This window comes from Adiantum capillus-veneris, chromosome 30, assembly GCF_014529385.1.
Source record: "Adiantum capillus-veneris isolate H3 chromosome 30, ASM1452938v2, whole genome shotgun sequence".
In the NCBI taxonomy this organism is placed as follows: domain Eukaryota; kingdom Viridiplantae; phylum Streptophyta; class Polypodiopsida; order Polypodiales; family Pteridaceae; genus Adiantum; species Adiantum capillus-veneris.
This window is the reverse complement of record NC_140960.1, coordinates 5,687,377-5,711,562: the sequence shown is the minus strand read 5'-3', so window position 1 is coordinate 5,711,562 and position 24,186 is coordinate 5,687,377. Positions and strand designations below refer to the sequence as shown.

General features: G+C 41.9%; 1 protein-coding gene across 21 annotated transcripts in view; it reads right to left on the bottom strand.

Annotated features, from left to right (window-relative positions):
- Nucleotides 1-24,186, bottom strand: part of LOC147417477 (uncharacterized) — a 124,629-nt gene that overhangs the window by 8,766 nt on the left and 91,677 nt on the right. For 6 of the 21 annotated variants that reach the window (XR_015187353.1, XR_015187352.1, XR_015187350.1 and 3 more), the window contains 2 exons: nucleotides 6,336-6,423; nucleotides 5,842-6,137 (listed from right to left, as the gene is read on the bottom strand). The exons of 7 other annotated variants lie outside the window; for them this stretch is intronic. Coding sequence is in view for 6 of the 14 variants with exons in the window: in XM_086507508.1 (XP_086363634.1) it covers nucleotides 6,375-6,423 (49 nt within the window). In the remaining 8 variants the exon portion in view is untranslated. Of the gene's footprint in view, nucleotides 1-5,841; nucleotides 6,138-6,335; nucleotides 6,424-24,186 lie in introns of those variants that run through there. 8 more of the 21 variants (XR_015187354.1, XM_086507506.1, XM_086507502.1 and 5 more) reach the window with 2 other exon arrangements.

Here is a 24,186-nt window from a genome sequence, read left to right as displayed (position 1 = left end):
CATGTGATCACAGCAAAGGATATGCCAGATGACATCATAATGGGAATGCCAATGGCTCAGAGGATGTTAGAGATACAAAATGCAAACATGACGGATTCTTCACAGACAACAAAGAATGAAGACCAAGACTGGTCACCCACGGACGACAGCACAAAATCCTCAAGCACAATTAGAATGGAGATTGATATCAAAGCAAATCTTATTGAAGATGATTCATCTCCATCGAACAGAACTTCAGAAGAGCTTAAAGCAAATCAGGCAATAACAAGTGCAAATCAAACAGAGCAAAGAGCAACCACAATAGCTATTGAGCAGAGAATGCCACCAAAGCCAGAAGTAAAGAAGAACAAAGCTGCTGACAACCGGGAAGCAATAGGATGTCCAAAGATCAATCACTCATTGCTAGCTAAATCAGCTGATGAAAGTCAGATTGAAAAACAAAGTCTCAAGTCACCCTACATAGAGACACGGTTAGATCAAGATGAGACCATGACAAAACCAGGGCAGAGAGATCTTCAATAGAACCTCCAAGGAGAATAGCGATAGTTCTCAGCAGTACAAAAGGAGCAAGTGTCCAATGCAATGCTCTATTGGATAACGAAGCAAAGTGCAGTATGATTGCAAACAACATCCAGAGCATTCTAGAGATTACTCCAGGCAAGCTAGATAATAGAGAAATCATGGGTAAGGCTACAAGTCAAGGTCAAGAACAAATGGTTACTACCCTTAGTATCCAAAATCATGAAGAACATGTGAAATTTTAGGTGAAGCCTTCAATGGAAATGCTTGCAAATGTCATACTTGGACACCAATGGTTAGATCAACACAAAGCCTACAAAGAAAATACAATGCTATTAATCTCTTTTCCAAGAGATAGCAAGCAACAATTACAGGTACCATTAATGCTAGATTTAGAGTTGCAGAGTCACAAGAATCAACGATAAATCTTGCAGACAAAGGTAAAGCTAAAGTGGAACTTCCACCGACTAGCAAAGAAGGTGTGACAACATATGCCTGTACATCAAAGAACCCTCATGGATCAGCTTCTTCAAGCAAGTCGGGCTTTCAAAACTTCACGTTAATTGTTCACCCAACTGAAACCTCTAAGGAGACACCCAGAAAAGCAAAGATATATCAGCCAAAGTACTCAAGAAAGCAAAGGAAAATCAAGCAAGTGTTTGTTTCGAGCAGTTTAGTCAAAGTCAATGATCTGGTTTGGATTGAGGACAGGAAATCCACACAGAAAGACAAACACATGGGATGGATAGCATCACAATGGAGCTTAAAATAACAGGAGTACTATGGAGGTAACGGACAGATATGGGTGCCAAAACCACAGGTTAGAGCATATGAAGTAACTTTAGGTCCCTCCCAAAAAAGAAGGCCCACAAGGTATCAACATCGACAATATCTTAAGATACCTAAAGAAGTAGGTATACAACAGAACAACATTAAAAGATGTTAAAGTCTACTATAGCTCTCAAGAGAATACAAAACAAAGATGGATCTCAAAGAATCTTCCTCTTGGACAAGGATTCCACACAGATTATACAAAGATTTGGCTACCAGTCAACCACAAGCCAACTGAAACTACACCAGACCTGCATGAAGATCTCAAGAACTCAACAAGACCTCGAGCAAAGCAAAGTCAACAATGGAGATACAAAGGTCATTAAGAGATTTGGATTCCTAAGTCTTCCAATGCTCCTAGCCAAAATCCAGATGCCGACAACCAACGGAGGCCTACAACAACATCAAAGACTCCTATCAATAGGCCTAACTGAAGAATCATACAGATAATGGAGTGTTCACAATCAAAGAAGGACAACCCAACCAACGATGCAGATTCAAAGATGATAAAACAGGTATGGGAAAAGAAACCTTCAATGCTTACTTTTACATGAAGAAATGTTGGTAGTAAGCTCCATAATGTAAAAATTCAAGTCGCTAGGGTGCAAAAAAAACTCTTTGGCATAGTCAGTATTGGGCTGATGAGCCATAAAATGAGCAAAGCATTAGTCCCAAAGCTTCAAGTCATATTAAACTCTGTGCTAAGAGTTGTATTTATTAGGCTTACGCTCAAGCTGGAAGAGTTGAGCATATCTAAGTCATGTTGCTCATGCTGGATGAGATGAACATAAGAGTCGAAGTCTATTAACTTACAATTGGAGGAGTGTCGTAGAGTCCAACACTCACGCACATTGCACAATAAGATAAGAGCACTTATCTTCGTCAACAAAAACCATTCTTAAAGGGGTACCAGCTTGCAAAGCCATGTCATATGATTTTATAGATACACTATTTTTTTGAATAACCCCTCAAAATCTTTATTGCACATCATATTGTTTTCCATGCATTTTTGTGTATGCATAAAAAGGATGTCCCATCAATGGACATATGTATTAGACACTCTTTTTTGATTCCACCTATGCACCTTGAGTGGACTACAAAGGCAAACCAATGTTCCATCGTGCTACCCTCTCATATTTGCTGCCTTTTTAATTCCATATCTATCATCAAATAATCCCTTGAGTACTCTATTAATATTTCCAATGCTAATAAGTACTCCAATAATGCGCTTATCCCAAAGGCACTTTTTTTCCACTGCGTTTTTTCCCTTTGGTCATCCAGGTACTACACCCTAATTTAGAACCTCATCATCCTAATTCCCTTGTACATATTTTTCACAAATAAAGAGCAGCCTCATCATCATGCTATTACAACGGATAATTGCAACATCATCTCTCACATCAAACATATTCGGACCAATGAAGATGTTGCAACAAGTTGAACCTCATCAATAAATTAATGACAAATGAAGACGATCAACCCATCAAAAACCAATCAAAAACCCTCCACAAACACTTTTCAACAGTGCCCAAGGACGGGCACTAAAATCGGAAGGGGGGGATGTTAACTAAGTCAATGTCAGTTAACAAAAGCTGCTAAAGACCGAAGACGTACGAATTCACATCAAAGATCAAAGTGAAGAAGTAGTAAAGATTAGAGTTACACATTTTCCCAAAATGGTCACGTATTGTAAATTTTCAAATTATTTCAAGCCATTGTAATATTTTAATTTGTTACAGGCTCAATGGGAGTTCCAAGTAGTAAATAAGATGTTAGTTAGTGTACCTAGGTTGTAGATTCAGTAAGTGGTGGAGCCCTAAAGGCCTTGGGCGCCCGGACATTGCATATTTTTACCCTAAGTATATAAAGTAATGTGTAAAAGAAATTAGGTGCTCAAACTCATTTGTTGAGAGCACTCTTTGGTGAGAGCTCTTGAGGTGTGTGGCTATGGAGTCCTTGAGCTTCTCCTTGCTCATGAGACTTGATTAACACTAATCAATGATTCATTCTCTTTCAGTATGCCTCTCTCATGCTTCTTATGATTGCCTATGATGCTTAGATTAACTAGATCTTAACTAATTACTGGTTAATCCCTCTCTAGTCTTGTGTGATTTCTAGGTACACTCCGGTATTGAAAAATTGTTGCATCAATTAACTTCCACATCTATATTCTCTTCTCTTCTTGAGAATTCCCAGCATACTACTAACCTTTCTTATTCTTATCTATCTAAAGCTCGTTGAAGGACAACGAATAATCTACTTATTATAATTCTACTCTATGACTCCTCAAGATGCTTGCAAGATGGTATCAAGTCAAAGCAAGTTTTGTGTTGTGCAATCATGGTTGTGTTGCTTGTTCACACTCAATTGTGTTAAAATACATAAGCCCTTGTTCAAATTTTCATTAACAATTGAAAGAAAGTAAGATAAAAAGCAATCATCAATTACTTTTTGATAGTGAGGTGCATAGCCTAAACTTGATGCGCATTAAGCTTGCTGAGGTTGTATTAATATTATCCATGAATCCATGAAAATGAGATTAGGGTATGAGTCATAATGTATGTTATCATAACACTATGTCAAAATTAAGCACAACATATATATCGACCCTAAACCCTAAACGTAGGTTTTTTTAAAGAACTGGTCATAAACATAAATTGTTGGTATTAAAACACTTAAAATTAATCACCCTTAATTCCATTGGGTTCTTTTTACATAGTAAGCTTAAAAATTCCCAAGTTAATTTAGTAACTAATAGTGAGAATGGCACCCAAGAGAATGCACTTTGGTGGATCTCATGATCATGAGGCCGGGACTAGTAATGAAAAAGGAAACGAAAAGGCCCCTATGATTGAGGAAGTGCTAGCCTTCTCATGAAGCAATGTTATTGGCCAAGAGAAGGTAGAAATTTATTTTTTATGTTCACTGCATCATGGGTAATTAGAAAATAAAAAAATCTAAACATTAGATCATTTCCAATCGGAAACTGCATCATCTAAATTTGTTATTTTCTTCTAAGTTTGAATTAAAGTGAAGGGATGATATATTGTCTGAAGTAGGAAAGCAATGTTTGCTTAGGAAGAACCCTCTCAACCTTACTTCATTTTATTGTAATATTGATTTAGTCAAAACTCCCCTTTGATCACGGGGAGGAGGTAGCTTACGTTTCTACACACGAGCTATGCATTTCTATGCATAAAGTTGATTTATTTCTATGAAACAACTTGGTTTATATCAACAAACATATAAAGTGGCATATTGAGAGTTACTCCAAGAGGTGTGAAGAGCTTAAAGCAAATCAGGCAATAACAAGTGCAAATCAAACAGAGCAAAGAGCAACCACAATAGCTATTGAGCAGAGAATGCCACCAAAGCCAGAAGTAAAGAAGAACAAAGCTGCTGACAACCGGGAAGCAATAGGATGTCCAAAGATCAATCACTCATTGCTAGCTAAATCAGCTGATGAAAGTCAGATTGAAAAACAAAGTCTCAAGTCACCCTACATAGAGACACGGTTAGATCAAGATGAGACCATGACAAAACCAGGGCAGAGAGATCTTCAATAGAACCTCCAAGGAGAATAGCTATAGTTCTCAGCAGTACAAAAGGAGCAAGTGTCCAATGCAATGCTCTATTGGATAACGAAGCAAAGTGCAGTATGATTGCAAACAACATCCAGAGCATTCTAGAGATTACTCCAGGCAAGCCAGATAATAGAGAAATCATGGGTAAAGCTACAAGTCAAGATCAAGAACAAATGGTTGCTACCCTTAGTATCCAAAATCATGAAGAACATGTGAAATTTTAGGTGAAGCCTTCAATGGAAATGCTTGCAAATGTCATACTTGGACACCAGTGGTTAGATCAACACAAAGCCTACAAAGAAAATACAATGCTAATAATCTCTTTTCCAAGAGATAGCAAGCAACAATTACAGGTACCATTAATGTTAGATTCAGAGTTGCAGAAGTCACAAGAATCAACGATAAATCTTGCAGACAAAGGTAAAGCTAAAGTGGAACTTCCACCAACTAGCAAAGAAGGTGTGACAACATATGCCTCTACATCAAAGAACCCTCATGGATCAGCTTCTTCAAGCAAGTCAGGCTTTCAAAACTTCACGTTAATTGTTCACCCAACTGAAACCTCTAAGGAGACACCCAGAGAAGCAAAGATATATCAGCCAAAGTACTCAAGAAAGCAAAGGAAAATCAAGCAAGTGTTTGTTTTGAGCAGTTTAGTCAAAGTCAATGATCCGGTTTGGATTGAAGACAGGAAATCCACACAGAAAGACAAACACATGGGATGGATAGCATCAAATGGAGCTTAAAAGAACAGGAGTACTATGGAGGTAACGGACAGATATGGGTGCCAAAACCACATGTTAGAGCATATGAAGTAACTTTAAGTCCCTCCCAAAAAAGAAGGCCCACAAGGTATCAACATCGACAATATCTTAAGATACCTAAAGAAGTAGGTATACAACAGAACAACATTAAAAGATGTTAAAGTCTACTATAGCTCTCAAGAGAATACAAAACAAAGATGGATCTCAAAGAATCTTCCTCTTGGACAAGGATTCCACACAGATTATACAAAGATTTGGCTACCAGTCAACCACAAGCCAACTGAAACTACACCAGACCTGCATGAAGATCTCAAGAACTCAACAAGACCTCGAGCAAAGCAAAGTCAACAATGGAGATACAAAGGTCATTAAGAGATTTGGATTCCTAAGTCTTCCAATGCTCCTAGCCAAAATCCAGATGCCGACAACCAACGGAGGCCTACAACAACATCAAAGACTCCTATCAATAGGCCTAACTGAAGAATCATACAGATAATGGAGTGTTCACAATCAAAGAAGGACAACCCAACCAACGATGCAGATTCAAAGATGATAAAACAGGTATGGAAAAAGAAACCTTCAATGCCAACTTGGCCCTTCAGTAATCCTCTTTTTGAGGATTCAAGCTTACTTTTACCTGAAGAAATATTTGTAGTAAGCTCCATAATGTAAAAAGTCAAGTCGCCAGGGTGCAAAAAACACTCTTTGGCATAGTCAGTATTGGGCTGATGAGCCATAAAATGAGCAAAGCATTAGTCCCAAAGCTTCAAGTCATGTTAAACTCTGTGCTAATAGTTGTATTTATTGATCTTACGCTCAAGCTGGAAGAGTTGAGCATATCTAAGTCATGTTGCTCATGCTGGATGAGATGAACATAAGAGTCGAAGTCTATTAACTTACAATTGGAGGAGTGTCGTAGAGTCCAACACACGCACATTGCACAGTAAGATAAGAGCACATATCTTCGTCAACAAAAACCATTCTTAAAGGGGTAACAGCTTGCAAAGCCATGTCATATGATTTTATATATACACTATTTTTTTGAATAACCCCTCAAAATCTTTATTGCACATCATATTGTTTTCCATGCATTTTTGTGTATGCATAAATAGGATGTCCCATCAATGGACATATGTATTAGACACTCTTTTTTGCTTCCACCTATGCACCTTGAGTGGACTACAACAGGCAAACCAATGTTCCATCATGCTACCCTCTCATATTTGCTGCCTTTTTAATTCCATATCTATCATCAAATAATCCCTTGAGTACTCTATTAATATTTCCAATGCTAATAAGTACTCCAATAATGCGCTTATCCCAAAGGTACTTTTTTCCACTGTGTTTTTTCCCTTTGGTCATCCAGGTACTACACCCTAATCTAGAACCTCATCATCCTAATTCCCTTGTACATATTTTTCACAAATAAAGAGCAACCTCATCATCATGCTATTACAACGGACAATTGAAACATCATCTCTCACATCAGACATATTCGGACCAATGAAGATGTTGCAACAAATTGAACCTCATCAACAAATTAATGACAAATGAAGACGATCAACCCATCAAAAACCAATCAAAAACCCTCCACAACCTCCACAAACACTTTTCAACAGTGCCCAAGGACGGGCACTAAAATTGGATGGGTGGGATGTTAACTGAGTCAATGTCAGTTAACAAAAGCTGCTAAAGACCGAAGACATACGAATTCACATCAAAGATCAAAGTGAAGAAGTAGTAAAGATTGGAGTTACACATTTTCCACGTTTTCCGAAAATGGTCACGTATTGTAAATTTTCAAATTATTTCAAGCCATTGTAATATTTTAATTTGTTACAGGCTCAATGGGAGTTCCAAGTAGTAAATAAAACGTTAGTTAGTGTACCTAAGTTGCACATTCAGTAAGTAGTGGAGCCCTAAAAGCCTTGGGCGCCCGGACATTGCATATTTTTACCCTAAGTATATAAGGCAATGTGTAAAAGAAATTAAGTGCTCAAGCTCATTTGTTGAGAGCACTCTTTGGTGAGAGCTCTTGAGGTGTGTGGCTATGGAGTCCTTGAGCTTCTCCTTGCTCATGAGACCTGATTAACACTAATCAATGATTCATTCTCTTTCAGTATGCCTCTATCATGCTTCTTATGATTGCCTATGATGCTTAGATTAACTAGATCTTAACTAATTACTGGTTAATCCCTCTCTAGTCTTGTGTGATTGCCCTCTCTTGCTTGTGTGTGCATGTAGATTTGATTGGAGTGTGGTGCTTGATAGATCTATGTGTGTGTGCTTGCGATTAGTGTGTTGCATGATAGGATTATTGTTGTGTGCGTCTTGCAATCGTAGTGTGTGTGCTTAGGTTGATTGGAGGTGAAGAGAAGTGGATATGGAGATTGCCCTTCATTGTGGCTTAGCTCCTCCATAGGCCGAGAAGCTCACCTCATAGAGTTAACCTTTTGTGTTGCCACAATTAGCTTACTAACCATGTGAGTGTTTCCATGCCCTAGTCGGGTAGCTCATCCCTCCGTATTGACAATTTTGTTGGTTATTGGAGCTATTGCAACGATGGGACCCCCAACAATGTGAGACTCTTTGATATCTCCACGGATGATCAGAACTCGTACTAGCCTGTTCAATTTTAACCGAACTCTTTGGTTTTTCCTCTTTATCATCATGATCTTTGCTTTTACCTTTTCCCTTCTCTTTGTCACGCTTCCAAGCATAACAACCTTTCTTTATGTGACCAAATTTATCACAATAATGACATTGAACATTGCGGCGACACAAGACTTTGATCTACCCTTTGATGCATCTCTATTGCTCTCTTTCTTGGACTCACGTTGCAAAGAACGGCCCTTATGTTGCTTATCATCCCTTCGCACATAATGAGATTTGCCATAATGCGAGCTAGTCATGGTCTTCCGACACATCTTCTCTGACAAAAGTGCACTAGTAACATCATTGTATTCTAGTGTACCATTAGGAGCAGAATTACTAACTGTTGTGCAAAAGATATCCCAAGAGGGTGGCAACAAGCAAAGCAAAAAGATTTCTTTCATCTCATCATCAATGGTCATGCGCTGTGCACGAACCTGGGGAAAAAGAGAATCAAAATCATTTGATATGCTGGCCATGCTAGCTGACTCCTTCATACAAAGGTTGAAAAGTTTTTGCATCAAGAAAACCTTATTGCTAGCCGTATCCTATTCGTAAATGTCGCAGAATTTCTGCCATAAAGCATGAGCAGTCTCACATTCTAACACTGAAAACTACACCGACCCACCAAGGTGCAGTCTAATCGTAGACCTGCATAGCTCATCAAGCTCCTTCCATTGAAACTGAGTCATGTGCATATTTTTAGTTCTAGCCGCATAGGCAATAGGCAACTTTTGCTTCTTTTGGACAAGTACATCATGCATTTGGTTCTTCCAAAGCTGAGAATTAGTGCCATCAAACTTCTTTATGTCATAAATGTGATGGTCTTTGCTAATAGACATGGTGACAAAACTACCAAAAGATTTTGGGAGAATTTCGGCAGAGTGTTCTTTGTATTTGGCACTGTGTCAACCAAAATACAAGACAAAATGACCAAGTATGTCACTCACAAAGCATAAAAGAGGGCAATGCCTCTCAAAAGCACACTGCACAGAGACCAACTAAGGCGCATAAACTATCAAACTAACCATAGATCATAGACGGCATCAAAAGCACCTATACCACTTTATACATGTCCTATGGTGAGGCCTCGTAAGGGATGCTCTAGCTACCTGTATCATCGAAGATAACTCCACATTTGAGGATACCCCAAAACCTCACGCTAGCGACCCTCAACAATGTAGGTTATGTAGCAAAACGTATAGATAAGTCTCAAAAATGGCTATTATCCAGACCAAGTCTCAGAAAAATGGTCGGGACTGCCGTACTAGCCAAAAAATGGCTCCACAAAAGCATACAACGGTAGTATCCACAAAGATGTACAAGTCCGTCATGATGCTCAAATAGGGGCCAAAAGCATGTGCATGCAAAGAAATATACCTACGGGGAGTCAAAACGCTCTCAAAAGAGCTCAAACACTGTCAAAAGTGCCAACATATGCATGCACGCATTAAAAAAGTGCTCCCAATGGAACCAGAATATCACAAGCACTGAAAGCTGGAGCCTGTGAGTTGATGCCGATGCTGTAGTCAAAGCCAAGATCAAGGCCGAGAAGCACAGAGAGAAAGCTAACCAAGCCTCTCTATGTACTTGTACCTGTACCTGTATATGTACCTGTAGTCAAAGAAGACAATGCCGTCAAACTCCCACTCTATGTGTGTGTATGAGGCCACTCCAAAAGAGGCTACACACTCCCGAATGAGCCGTGGGCTCTCGTAAATGAAAGAGACTGCAACAATGGTATCTGTAATGGCTATGGAAGCTCTATAGCACAAACTACCAAAAAAAGGGCTGAAAAATGCAGCTCTTGAACCATAGCTCAAATGAGGTTTTTGAAGGCTCGAATGGCTCCGAAAGGGGAGCAAAACAAAGGACACGTTCTGGAAACGCTCTCGGAATCTTGAATTTGCCGACGCCAAAGTCGGGACCGTGTCTGCACTCTTGAAAGTGCACACATGCGAAGTGATTTCGGGAGTGAAACAGCTCTGATACCAGATGAAAGAGAGGATCCGGGAGCACATCGGAAGAGGAAGAGGAATATACACACACACACCACCATATCCATACACACAGGTTGGAGGGAAAGAGCCGACACACACTGTGTGCTCTCTTTCTTTCTTCTCTATCTTATGCACTAAAGCACAATACACATTGTACTTAATGTTAGTGGCTCACACAAGTGTATAGCTGTACACTTAGGGTTAGTAGCAGTTAGTGATGGGCGGTCGGCCACATGGCCATTAAACCTAACACCTTTCTCACCTTCAGTGTTGGAGTGACACCGATTCTTCTCCTCCACTGTTGGAGGGATGACATTTTCTCTCAAGAATGCACTCACACAAGAAGAAAACATTATCTTTGAGTTAATAGAGACTGAAGGACTTCATTGATGCTATGGTTGCCTTGCCATGGTTTTGTTCCATTTGGTATACATGCTGACCAAAACACTATCGAGCAAGACATTTTTTCTATAGCTGTCCCTGACTTTTAACTTCACTCATCGATGTCAACATAAGCAATGCCACAAACATTGAAGGTGCAAACATAGGTGATTGCATGTGGAAAGAGGCCTTCAGTTCACAATTGCTAAAAATGGCAAGGGGTTTCTTGGCCACAGTTGTATTGGGCAGATCCTGTAACCAATGCATCCAAGTGATGACATTCCAAACAAGAAGCTTTGAAGAGCTTCTTGTCCTTTAGAGAGGATGTTGCATTTGGCATATATACCAATCAAAGCACTATCAAAGAGGACATATTTCAACTTACTCATTGTCTAAAAATCTCATCATGAATCCTCCTGACCCATGTCAATGTCTTATGCAATGTTACATGCCTTCAAGATACAAGCATGTTGATTGTTGCAAATGGAAATAGACCTTCCTTTTGCACTTGTTGAAAACAAGTGAGAGCTAATTTTGTGCAAAATTTTTATCATGAATTCTCTCACCCATGTGAGCATCTTGTGAAATGCAACAGGCCCACCAGCCTTTAAGGTGCAAGGAAAGTTATTGGATTTGGAGTAAGCCTTTTTTTTTTAGCATCTATTGAAAGCAGCCCAAAGATTCCTTGCCACAATCATGCTATGCCTATTTTGATATCAATGCACTTCATGGGACCACATTTTGGACAAATAGTTGAGAATTAACTTTGTATCCTCCCAAGAGAAGCAATAACCTTGCATAGCATAGTGATGGTCAGACGAGTTAGTGAGGCACAACAAACTATGGACAATAGTGGCTAAAGGCGTGACATGTGGTTTCAAACCCAACCATGTCATCTAACATTGCTTTTGATTCACTATTCTCCATTACTAAAGCAAACAGATGAGTGCACAATCAAAATTGGACATAACTTAGTATGTGGACCTTCTGCCTAGAAAACAGCGTAGGCTTTACTATCAGAGACAGAAGAGTTTTTTGCTCTTCCCTTCTTATAATCTTCAGCTCTTTGGTGTCCCATGTAAGCTGGCTTGGAGCAGTCAAGCATGTTGGGGTAAAGGCAGTGCGCCTTTGCCCGAGGCCAGACGTTCGATGTCCGCCGGCCGCCCACCCATCGTGTGTACACTTCCTCATCCATTATATATAGATGAAAAAGGAGTTCCTCATTTCTACTTCTTGAGAGGTTGCTCCACCCACACCATCTCATGCTCCTCCCCTTCCCGCACACATCGCACCGCGCATGCACACATCCGTGCACTCAAGTGGTATCAGAGTTACGACTTGGCGTCGCAGTGGTCTCTCGACAACGATAGAGCTCAATGCTTAAGGGCACCGGATCGGAGTGGTTCAGGGTGGATCCAGCATAGATCAAGCGAGATTGTGGATCTCGGTTTCCCCAGCACGCGCAACCCCCCTTTGGAGAAGGGGGATTTTTGAGAGAAGCTTGGCATCTCTGCAAAAAACAAAGATCTGCAGGAACAAAGAGTTCTTGGAATGATAGAATCAAGCTCAAAGGCAAAAGGATCAGCAAGCCAACGTATAGATTTGCAGGTAGAAGTCGAAGCTAAGCAAGCAAATCGAGCAAAATTTGCAAACCAAGGCCATAGAGGGAAATCAGGGCAGGTATTGCAAAAAACAGAGCTTTTGGGCAACCTTTTCTTGACAAAACTGGTTGAAAAAAGCAATGGATGCAAGCAAGTATTGAGGACCTTGCAAATGAAATCGAAGGCCTGCAGGAGGTGTTTTTTTTTTTGTGTGTCCCCACACACACACACACACAGGAGCTTTGGGGGGGGGGGGGGGGGGGGGGAGGCCTCGTCCATAAGGGACACGGGGTCAAGTCGAGGGATCGACGGCTCAGTAAAGATCCACTGCTGATTAAAGATGGACGAGCATAAAATTTTAGGGTTCCCTGCCGGGCTCCGAGCCTTGAACCCCTGACCTCCCCCGCCGCACTCCTGAGCTCCTTCCAACCCACCTATCATGCACCACTACAGGTAAAGCGACTCCTGCAGTACATAAATCCTCCCCCCCCCCCTACTGCGGAGATCCAATGGTCTAAAATCCATGCAATGCGAATCATGCGCCCCTGCCGTAGATCCCATGAGTGTGACCCCGTGTCACTTATAAACGAGGGGAGGGGGGGGGAGACTTGCAGAAGAAATTGACAGAGAACTCGTCAATTTTGCACCTCGTCAATTTTTGACAGTGAATCAATTTTTTTTTTAATTGACCTTACACACTATCTTTTGTGTGCAAGGGTCTGTTCCCACCAACTCTCCGACCCCACTCCCACACACGCCCGACAAAGAGTGAGAAAGAGAGAGAGAGAGAGAGAGAGAGAGAGAGAGAGAGAGAGAGAGAGAGAGAGCTCTTATCAGCAATAGAATGAGAGAGTGTGAGTGAAAGAGAGTGAGTGTGAGAGATCAAGAGAGAGAGAGAGATCCTTTCACTGCCAGAGAGCTTGAGAGAGAGCGAGTGAGTGAGTGAGAGTGAGAGCGAGCGAGTGAGAGGTAGAGAGAGAGTGCTCTTTGTGTGCGCTCATGCACACATACATAGGCACGTGTGAACAAAGGTGCCGAGTAAGGACGGGCATCATGCGCGATTGGCTCGATCTCGACGATTTGGCATCGGCATTTTGGCACACTCACAGCATCCACTTGCCAGTTTCTCCCGCGACAACTTCTTCTCAGCATTAGTTTTCGACACTGATTTTTTGACATCAACATCAAAGTGCTCCCATCCGATGGCGGGAGGCGGTTTGACATTGACGCATTGATTTTGACACTGATTCGATGATATTTTGGCTTTAGTGTTGTTCTCGGCATCGGCCTCGATCGACTAGGCGGCTATTCGGCTAGCGTACTTTCGCGTGACAGCAAAAGACGGCATCGAGTGTTTTCCTCGGCTTCTATATAGCAAGAGCGAGTGAGAGCAACCCGGCTCTCCTTCAGGGTAGCTTCGCCATTGGCTTTCCTCCCATGCCCATTTTGGAACATTTTTGGCTCCGACGGACATCCCCAGCTTCATGACCTCGACACAAGAAGAGACGATAGCGCGAGAGCGGCATCGGCTCTCCTCTAGCCCCTATCCAAAGCGGCCCGTCGGCTCCGATGTTACCTCTTGACGCTTTTGACCATCGACGGTTTCTCCAATTTTTGGCTTCGACGGCACACAACGACACATACAACTGTGATGGACTATTTCAGAGTGGTTTTCTGCTTAGCTCTTGGCAAGTGTTTTCACTTGATGAGTTTACCGATCGATGAGGTAGTGTGGGACGGGTGTCTAACCTCACTCCTATCTTATCACAGACATAGCGAGAACCACGAATATAATTATCAATCCATGGGACGAAGCTGACTCAAGTGGTGCATAAAGGCTACAAGAGGTTATCAATCTCTTGGAAAACAATAAACTCGCATCTAACTCAAGCTACACTCAAATAACAGAAATCACCAAAAGCTAGTTGCTAATCGGCAAACAAACCATAACCGTTACAGCATCAAATGACATCCAAATGTTAAGAAACTTCTAAGACATGTTTGTAAGACCTAAGCACACATGCTTATGTTCTCAAATCTCACTTTAGGTCAAGTGTCAAAATCACAATTATTAACAGTAGTGAGTTTTTACCTAGTTGTTTTCGACCCAGAATGCATCTAAATGCTTAGCAATGATGTCCCAATACCCCGCCTATACTTATTTATGATTTTTAAGCTTAAATTCCTACTTATAATAAAATTAGGCCGCGGATTGACGATGCCAAAAGCTACGGATTACCATGAAATGCTTACATCAATGTGTAGAGCTCTTACCTGCGGTTGCAACGCAACAGACGACACTGCAATCTGACAACCGGGAAGAGAGTAGGAAGCGTGAGAGGGAGAGAAGTGAGCGCCGTTAGCTTACGATGTGTTCTATTATCCAAAAACTTACAAAATACTTAGAAAATTTTGCTTGTATACCTTAGCCAACATTTCTATGGTCAAAATTAATAATCTGGGAGCTCTAACTAAAGATAGGTTGATACAATCTGGAAGCTTGTAGCCCCAGCTCATCAATTACGCTGTTTATCTGGAAAGTAGGAGTTACAACATTCTCGATTTATCAAAATAATAAGTGCAATAAAAGCTCCAAAAAATGTTATCCGAGTTATCTTGCTGCTAACATTTCCCCCCTCCTCGACTATGTTGTCCCTTGACACAGCTTCATGGACTAAAGTAGTCTTTGGGTTGATGGCTGGCGAGGCGGTCTTTTAGTGCATGTAGGGATTTTTCATATCTGAGTTGTCTTTCTTTGTCTGGGACTTGCAAAACTGCATGGTGACTCTGTTTTTATGTTCAATGACTAAATAGCCAACAAACCTTGATGTAAGGTTAATGATCATTGGCCCAAATATCTTTGTTTTTCCATGTGAAGAAACCTGTATAGAATGCCTCTTCAAATGCCAACATATTGCTAGAGGGCAGAAACATACATCTGGCGTAGAAGCCATACAGGATTCTTCTGAAGGCTGTCCACTTAAATCATAACATAGACCGTTATTGCCTTCGAGGAAAGACATTCACATCCATGGTGCTCCTGCTTGCTCAGGCTCGTGAAAAGTTTGAATGCAGGTGAGCAGCATTCTGCAAAACTTATACAATATTGCACATGAGAGGTCAGGGAGGCTCTTGAAGAAGGTCATGGTACCCATTAGGGTTTTCACCATGTATTCTTCCATTGTTGGTTCCTGCTCTGGAGCTGGTAGTCGTGGGTAATTCAGCCATGTTGCCCTCTTCTTTCTCAGTGTATCGTATGCTTGCCATGTCCTTACCCTTGGTACATGACAGAATGTAGGGTCCTTCTATAAGGCTGCAAGTGCTCTTGTGAATAGAATTAGATATCTAGAGTTTTTGTTCAATAGGTTCTTTCTCCACTTGGGGTGGATATCCTCTGAGCCTTCTGCCTGCATATCTTTGTACAATCTTTCCTTAACCTGCAGTAGCTCCACTTTGATCAATGGGTAGGGAAGTGATTGCTGATGCCATTGAGCATTGATTTGGTTGGGAGTGAGCTGAGTTACATTTACTGAGTGGAGAACTCTCAACTCCCAATCCATTGCTGCTTTCCATTCAGCATATGTTTCTTGGACAATCTGCTCTTTTAGCGCATCTTCCTCAGCTTTAGAAAGCTGGACCATGGGCACTTGCTCAACTTTAGTGAGTGGTACTTGAAAATCCAAATCTCCTGCTAGCCCTTCGGACGGCTGTGTTTCCATATCAACAAAAGAGACTGAGGGTATGTCGATTGCTGGTTGTTTAGAGGTTCTTGCTTCATCGTGAGTTTTTGGTTGTTCCTCTCTTTAATTCGTCTATATCTTTGAGCAATTGCTCTTCTCTTTGGACTCGCATGAATGCAAGATTTTGTCTTTGTGTTTGTTCCAGCTTCAGCTCAAGCTCAAGGTCCTTGTTCCTCTTTTCTAAAGTCTTGTAGACCTCATCTGTTCCCTTTGATTGAGGCGACAGCGGGGGTTTCTCTTATCTGTCTTAAAAATGCTGCTTGATCATTGATCCATGCGGAGTATTGCAAAGAAGCATTAGCTAGATCAAGCTACACTTGGATCTTTTGTACTGACAGAGTAGTGGTTAAAAGTTCATTGGTTACTTCTGTCAGTTGTTGATCTTTGCTTTTGCATGCATTGGATAACTTAGTCAGAAGCTCTCCTAACTCTTCCATCTCTTTCTGTTGTTTCTCCTTTGCAATCTGGTGTTGTTCTACTGCATTTTTCAGCTCTTTGATCTGTCTTTGAAGATCTGCAATGATGTGCATTCGGTCATCCAACTCTCCTTATAGAGCATCAATGACTAGTTCTAGCTCCTTAGCCTTAGCACTGCGGCTAAGTGCTGTTGTTCGCATCTTATCTGTCATTAGCTGAATTTGCTTGGCATATTCATTCACTTGCATGATGACTTTATCATTTGTTTCCCACTTTTCAGGCTCTACATAGGGTTGTTTAGAGGTTTGGTCCGTTTCAGTTTGTGGCTCTTTGGTTGGTGATGTGGCTTCTGCTTGTGTTCTTGGAGGTGGTTCTACTTTCCTCCTTGAGGCTTTGTGGATGCCTCGGCTGCTTTTCCTTCTTGAGGCTTCGTAGATGCCTCGGCTAATTCTGGCTGTGTTGTTGTAGAAGGTCCCCAGCTTCAGTCTTGTTTGCTCCCTTTGGCTATTCAAAATTGGCCTCTTCCTATTGTTCTAGCTCTTTTCCCTTTGCTTCTTCGCCTTCATTGGGTTTAGCAGTTTGGGAAGGGCTTGGGCTTGGCATGGGATTCTCTTCTTGCTTCGTAGTGGGCAAAGTGGGTCTTGGAGATATCCCCTCATGGTCATGATGGGACTCATTTTGTTCAGCAGCTTTCGCTTGTCTTTGTTGCTCAGCCGCTCCTTCCGTTGAGCTTCTTAAGCTTCCTTCAACTTAAGCCTTCAGCTTCCTCATACATCCGCTCAAGGAAATCTTTGGGATCCTCTAGTCCTTTCCTTGCAAGGTTCTTGGTTCTTGGTCCCTTTATATATCTTGGACTCCATCTTTCGGGGTCCTCACCTGCAGCTTGGCGACTCCTTTTGTATGTCTACTTTTGTCTTTCAAACCTAGCCTTCTTTTGTTGCGGTTCCTCTTGGTAAGTTGCTACTGCTTTCTTTTTCATTTCTTCAATCCTTGCCCGTCTTTCTTTGTTGTCAGAGCTTTCACTACTATGGGCTTCATGGGAACTTTCTACAGATTCCTCATTTGACTTGTACACTCTCTTTGTTGATCGTGTGGTCCTTGGAGAAGGTTGAGCTGACAAAATCCAAGTGTTCTGCTCTGGGGCCGACGACAATTTGTCGGCCATTCCAATAGCATGATATGTTATTCTTGTTAGCACTTTTGGAGCGCCTAGATATGTGATCTTTGAAGGAGTACGAGCGGAAGTGCGACGCGAGAGAGAGTGCGAGAAGAAGAGCACGACGATATGGTGAACTCGCTCTACTGTAATGTGTAGAGCATAGTGAGTTCTTATTAGGTTTTCACAAAAGAATGTGTGTACATACCTGGCGGCCCGCCCACTTACCTGGGCGACCACATTGGGCTTTATACCCCAACAACCTCCCACTTAAAGTCCAATGTGGTACTTTAAGTGTGATAGAAGCTACTATACAAGCTAATATACAAGAGATGTAGAGAAGTGATGTACTACCCTACACCTAACTGCTTGCGAAAATGCGCAAAGCTCTCTGAGGGAAGTCCTTTTGTAAGTAGATCAGCAGGATTTTCTATGGTGTGAACTTTGACAAGCTGAATTTGCTTATCCTCGAGCATTTCCCTGATGAAATGATATTTCACATCCACATGCTTTGTCTTTGAGTGATAAACTGGATTGCGAGCCAATTGTATAGCACTCTGACTATCACAATATAACAGAAGCATCTCTTCTTTGATTCCCAAATCTGTTACTAGCCGATTAAGCCAAATTGATTCTTTGCATGCCTCTGATGCTGCAACATATTCAGCTTCTGTAGTAGACTGAGTAACACAATCTTGTAATCTAGAACGCCATGATACTGCTCCACCAGCCAATGTAAAGACATACCCTGACGTAGATCTTCGGTTGTCTAAGTCACCTGCATAATCTGAGTCTGTAAAACCCTTTACACTTAGCTCTTGACTCCCATAGCATATACACATACTCTTTGTAGCTTTCAGGTATCTCAATATGCCTTTCACTGTCTCCCAATGTTTCTTGCCGGGATTTGACATATATCTGCTAACCACTCCCACTGCAAATGCAATATCTGGACGTGTAGCAATCATTGCTTACATCAAACTACCCACTGCAGATGCATATGGAATTTTATCCATTTCAGCCTTTTCTTTCTCATACACAAGACAATCTTGTTTGCTAAGTTTCACATATGGTGGCAATGGAACACTCAAAGCCTTTCCCTTCTCCATATTGAAACGTTGCAAAACCTTGTCAATATACTCTGTTTGAGATAACCAAATCAAATTTTGTGATCTGTCTCTCTCAATGCGCATAGCAAGTATCTGACTTGCCTCACCCATGTCTTTCATGTCAAACGATTTTGCCATCTTTGACTTCAAAGCTGAAATTTCTTCCAAGTGCTTTACAGCAATCAACATGTCATCCACATACAAAATAAGGATCAGCCAACTGCCATTCTTAGCCTTCTTTGTATATAGACAGTGATCGAACTCACTACGTTTGTAGCCTTGAGAAAGCATAAACTTGTGGAACTTATGGTACCATGCCCTAGGTGATTGTTTTAAGCCATAAAGACTCTTTAACAACTGGCATACCCAATCTTCCTTGCCTTTCTCAACAAACCCTTCTGGCTGCTGCATGTAAATTTCCACATCTAAATCACCATGCAAGAACGCTGTCTTGACATCCATTTGGTGCAACACCAAATATAATATGGCAACCAATGCAAGAAAGCATCTCAATGTAGTCATCTTGACCACCAGAGAGAAGACTTCATCAAAGTCAATGCCTTGTTCTTGCTTAAAGCCCTTGGCAACAAGCCTTGCTTTGTACTTTGGCTGACTATCATGAGTGGTGATCTTATACCTGTAAACCCATTTACAAGGTAGAGCCTTTTTGCCCTGTGGTAATTTAACTAGCTTCCATGTCTGGTTTTTATGCAGAGCTGTCATCTCTGACTGCATGGCCAAATGCCAATTCCCGGAGTCCTTCATTTGCACTGCTTCCTTGTAGCATGAAGGCCCATTGCAATCAGTCAACATGACATAGTTCATAGATGGAACAAACCGGTCAGAAGGTCGTGAGATACGTCCCGATTTACGCAAAACAAGTGGCTGAGGCTCAGCCAGAACCTGTGGTTCCACTCTATCCTGTCCTTGCTCCTCTTGAGCCCTGACATTTTGTCTTGCACGTGCAGGTCCATCTTCTTGGAAGACAACTCTTCTAATCTCCTCAACCCTCTCTGGTTTAGAATGATATTTGGCTTCATTAAAGTGAACATCATTGCTACGGATAACCTTTCTGGATTCAAGATCCCAAAGTCTGTACCCCATCTCACCAGAATTACCATAGCCTAGAAAGATGCACTTTCTACTCTTTGGCTCAAGTTTGTTCCTAAATTCCTTTGGAACATGAGTATATGCCTCACAGCCAAAGACTCTGAGATGCTTGTATGAGGGCATTTTGCCTAACCATACCATCTCTACCACTGAATCCTTCTGCAAAACCTTGCTAGGAGATCTATTTATAAGATGAACAGCTGTTGATACAGCTTCAGCCCAAAACCCATTTGGCAGTTGTGCATTAGACAACATACTTCTGCCCTTCTCTTGTATAGTCCTATTCATCCTCTCAGCAACACTATTTTGAGGAGGATTGTAAGGAGCAGTAAGTTCATGTTTTATACCTTCTGACTCACAAAAGTCCTGAAAGGCCTTTGAAACATACTCTCCACCATTGTCAGTGCGTAAGCATTTAAGCTTCTTGCCACTCTGATTCTCCACAAGTGTCACAAACATTTTGAAAACACTGAAGGCTTCATCCTTGTGCTTGAGAAAGTAAACCCATACTTTCCTCGAGTAATCATCTATAAATGTCATAAAGTATGAAGCTCCCCCTAGAGATAGGTTAGGCATAGGTCCACACAAATCACTATGAACAAGTGCCAATTGTGTATCTCTTCTACTGCTTCTATGCTTATGTGGCTGCTGCGTTTGCTTACCATATAGACAATGTTCACAGAATTCAAAATCATTAAATGAAAAGCTAGACAAATAACCAGAACGAGAGAAGATTTCCATTCCATTCTTGGACATATGTCCTAACCGGCTATGCCACAAAGAAATGTTCGGCTGCTCGGTTACATTGATTACATTTTTAGAGACATTTGATACATAAATCATGTAAAGTCCTCCAGACTTTACTCCATGTGCTACTGTCATAGAACCCTTGGATATCTTCCACATGTTCTGTCCAAAAGTGGTGACGTAGCCAGCATCATCAAGTAAACCTGTGCTGATCAAGCTCTTTGTAATTGCGGGAACATGTCTCACATTCTTCAGCGTGAAAGAAGAGCCATTCTGAAACTTCAATTGAACATCTCCAACACCTAAGATCTCACATGTCTGCCCATTGCCTAGCCGAACATGATCTTTAGTGGTCACATAAGAGGTAAACCACTCCTTGTTTGGAGACACATGAAGTGATGCCCCTAAGTCTATAATCCAGTCACTCAGTGCATGTCCATCAGATGCTGTAAGAAGAGCTGAGTCCATTGTATTCTTCAAGAAGTAGATGTCTCCTGACACTAGACTGTCATCCTCTGCAACAGTGTTTGTCACATTTATTTCTTGAATCTTCACTGAGGACTTGTTCTTCTCACCATGGTCTTCAGCTTTCTCTTTGCGTTTTTCTGCTTTCCATTCTCTGCAGTCTCTTTTCATGTGACCCTTCTTGCCACAATGGTAGCATTCTATGTCACTCTTGCCTTTAGCATTGCGGGACTTGCTACGAGACTGATTCCTCTTTCCACCTCTGTCCTTTTCTTTGGGCCTTCCCCTGACAAATAAGGCTGTTCCTTTGCCTTTGTCCATTGTCTTTCTGTTGGTTTCTTCAGTAAGCAGACTGCCTTCTACACCTGCTATGGTCAAACCATCTGGAGGTGCAGAATTACTCAAAGCTGTGCGAAAAGTGTCTCAACTTTCCGGCAATGTGATCAACAGGAACATGGCTCTAACAGGTTCATCAAACTTGACACCTTGAGCTGACAACTGACTGTAGATAGTGTTGAATTCATTCAGATGATTGGACATAGGTGTCCCTTCTTTCATCTTCAAGTCAACAAGCTTCTTAAGCCAGTATACCTGTGAAGCTGCACTCTGCTTCTCATAAAGATCACTCAGCTTTGTCCATGCTTCATAAGCTGACATCTCGTCTGCTACATTGAAGTAAACGCTTTCTGCCAAAGTCAGCATAATGGTAGAAAGTGCCAATTCATCCATTTCGCTCCATTCATCTTCGTCCATATCTTCTGGTTTTATCCCTTTGAGCTTTATAGGCTTTATCTGTTTCTTTTGTACCAACACGTGCCAAATCTGTTTCTTCCACAATGGGAAATTCGTTCCATCCAGCTTCTAAATATTGTAAAGAGCAGTGTCCTGTGATCCAGCCATAGCTACGCTTCACAGTAGTTTACTTTCCTGGGAAAAATATCGACAGAGTTTCCCCTGTAAACTGACCTCTGAACCAATATCAACCTGTCAAATGAACCAAGAAAGCTTCAGATTCTGCACAAATTTCGGCAATCTCCTTTGTAAAATGGCTCTAGTGTACTCAAAAAACAGACCAAAAAACAGCTCAAAAAACACTGTCTCTGTAACACTGTAAGCTGCGGGTAGACCTGTCCTGCACCTGTACTGTCTCCCACTGTCCTGTAAGCATAGACGGCGACAATGCCTCAACGGCAGTAAAGCAAAGATGCAATCCCAACTGTCTAACTCACAGTCAATACATCCTAGCTGCCTATCTAAGGGTGCTCGAGGGATCGTTCCAAGACCTGTATCACCGAACGGATCTCAACATTCGAGAATCCCCCAGCTCAATAAAACCTCACTCGACCCTCAACAAAGGCTGCAGTAAATCTGACAGTACATAGACTTCCCACAAAGTCATACATCCACAAATTTCCCACTGTATGCTGTAACCGCTGCGGCGGTTGTTTGCTGCGTGACTCACAGCCAGCAAACCCTCAACATACATACATCATCTCTGACAATACATCCCATGTGGAAGTACCTGCAATGTCAGGATGAAATCTGGAATATCAAGCAGCAAACACAGGCTACCTGATGAACTAGTGGATGTCGCCTACAGTGTGTGTGTAGGTGCGCCCGTGTCGTATGTGACACGCCTCCAAGAACTGTGAGCTTCCTTCGTTGTGTAGACAACCACAAATCAGCACTCTGGAAGTGCAGATATCCTCAGCACTTGCAGTCGTAGGCCAAAACCCCAAATTTGCAGAGTCCGGATGTGCACCCGCCGAGACCACGGCAATTGTGCGAACCCAAAAATTGTGATATTGATGTGGCAGTCGTACCAACCTCCGCAGTTTGCGCTACTGATGTGGCACCGGTACCAGTGTAACAGGGAACGGGGAGACACGGCTCAAAGGTTCGGACATGCCGTTCCAAACGAGTCCCATTCCCGAACCGGAGTCAGGAACGAACGCCGTTCCGGAACGAGGTGTAACTAGAACGGTGTTCCGGAATAGGGTGGAACATGAGACGGAACGGCGGATCGACGCAACAGGGGGCAAAAAGTGCAAAAGTAGGCATTTTGGGGACAGATTTAGGGTTGTTTGGGAGACATATTTTGGTCAATTTGATGGCACATTTGAAAGCAGATTTGAGGGCAGTTTTGGTGCGGTTTAGAAGTAGATTTGGACTAAGCTGAATGGAGGTAATTCAAGACTTACTTTAGTCAACCGTTCCGGCCTCGTTTCCGTCCCCCCCCCCCCCCCCTCCTCGTTCCCGTCCTGTCTAGACCCTCCTATTCCCGATTCCCTGTTCGTGTTCCGGGTAACTATGACTCATACGGATTTCCGCAAATTGCACTACCCTAAAGCTAGCTTTTGGGACGCATATGCTTTTAGACTTAAAGCTTTTCATATGTACTACTTTTGGAAGGCCAAGGGCCTATAAATAAAGTGCTAGGGCCTCAATTTCAAGCACAGACGCTTGAAGACACTACTGAGACGAGGACCCTCCTACATTGTACCTTTGGGAGGCATTAATAAAAAAGAAATGCCGAGAGGGGCGCCAGGCTTTGAGGCCAATTTCTTTGGGCGCGAATTTACGCCATGTTGTGTCGCTCTCTCTCAATTTTGTTCAGTTCTTTCAACCTCCTCTCATGTTTTCTGATAGATTCCGAACTTGGGAGTGTCCAAGTGTGTTACAAAGCTCCGATAGTACGGTAACCACTTCCAACGAGTGTCCCAACGGAAACAGAGAGAGAACTAAAACTTCACACTAAAAATTCCAACACTTCAAAAACACTTGAATAACTTAAGAGAGAGTTCCCAACCAAGATGTATTGGCCCCAAAGATTGGCGTCCATTTCGATATTTCTTTATTGTTATTGCTCACAAAGTACAACTCTTGAGGGTCCGACTCTCTCTAAGACTCTACGTCTAGATGCTCCACGAAAGTGTCCCTCTTGGCACTTATAAACTAACAAGGGATGCCCAATAGCAAAAACAGAGCCCCAAAAGTATCAGTCCTAAAAGCACTTAATCCCAAAAGCATGTCCATCCAAAAGTTGGTGCCGAAAACTGTCAAAAGCTATCAGCGCAAAAAGAGGAAATCCGTACAACAATGCCACAACG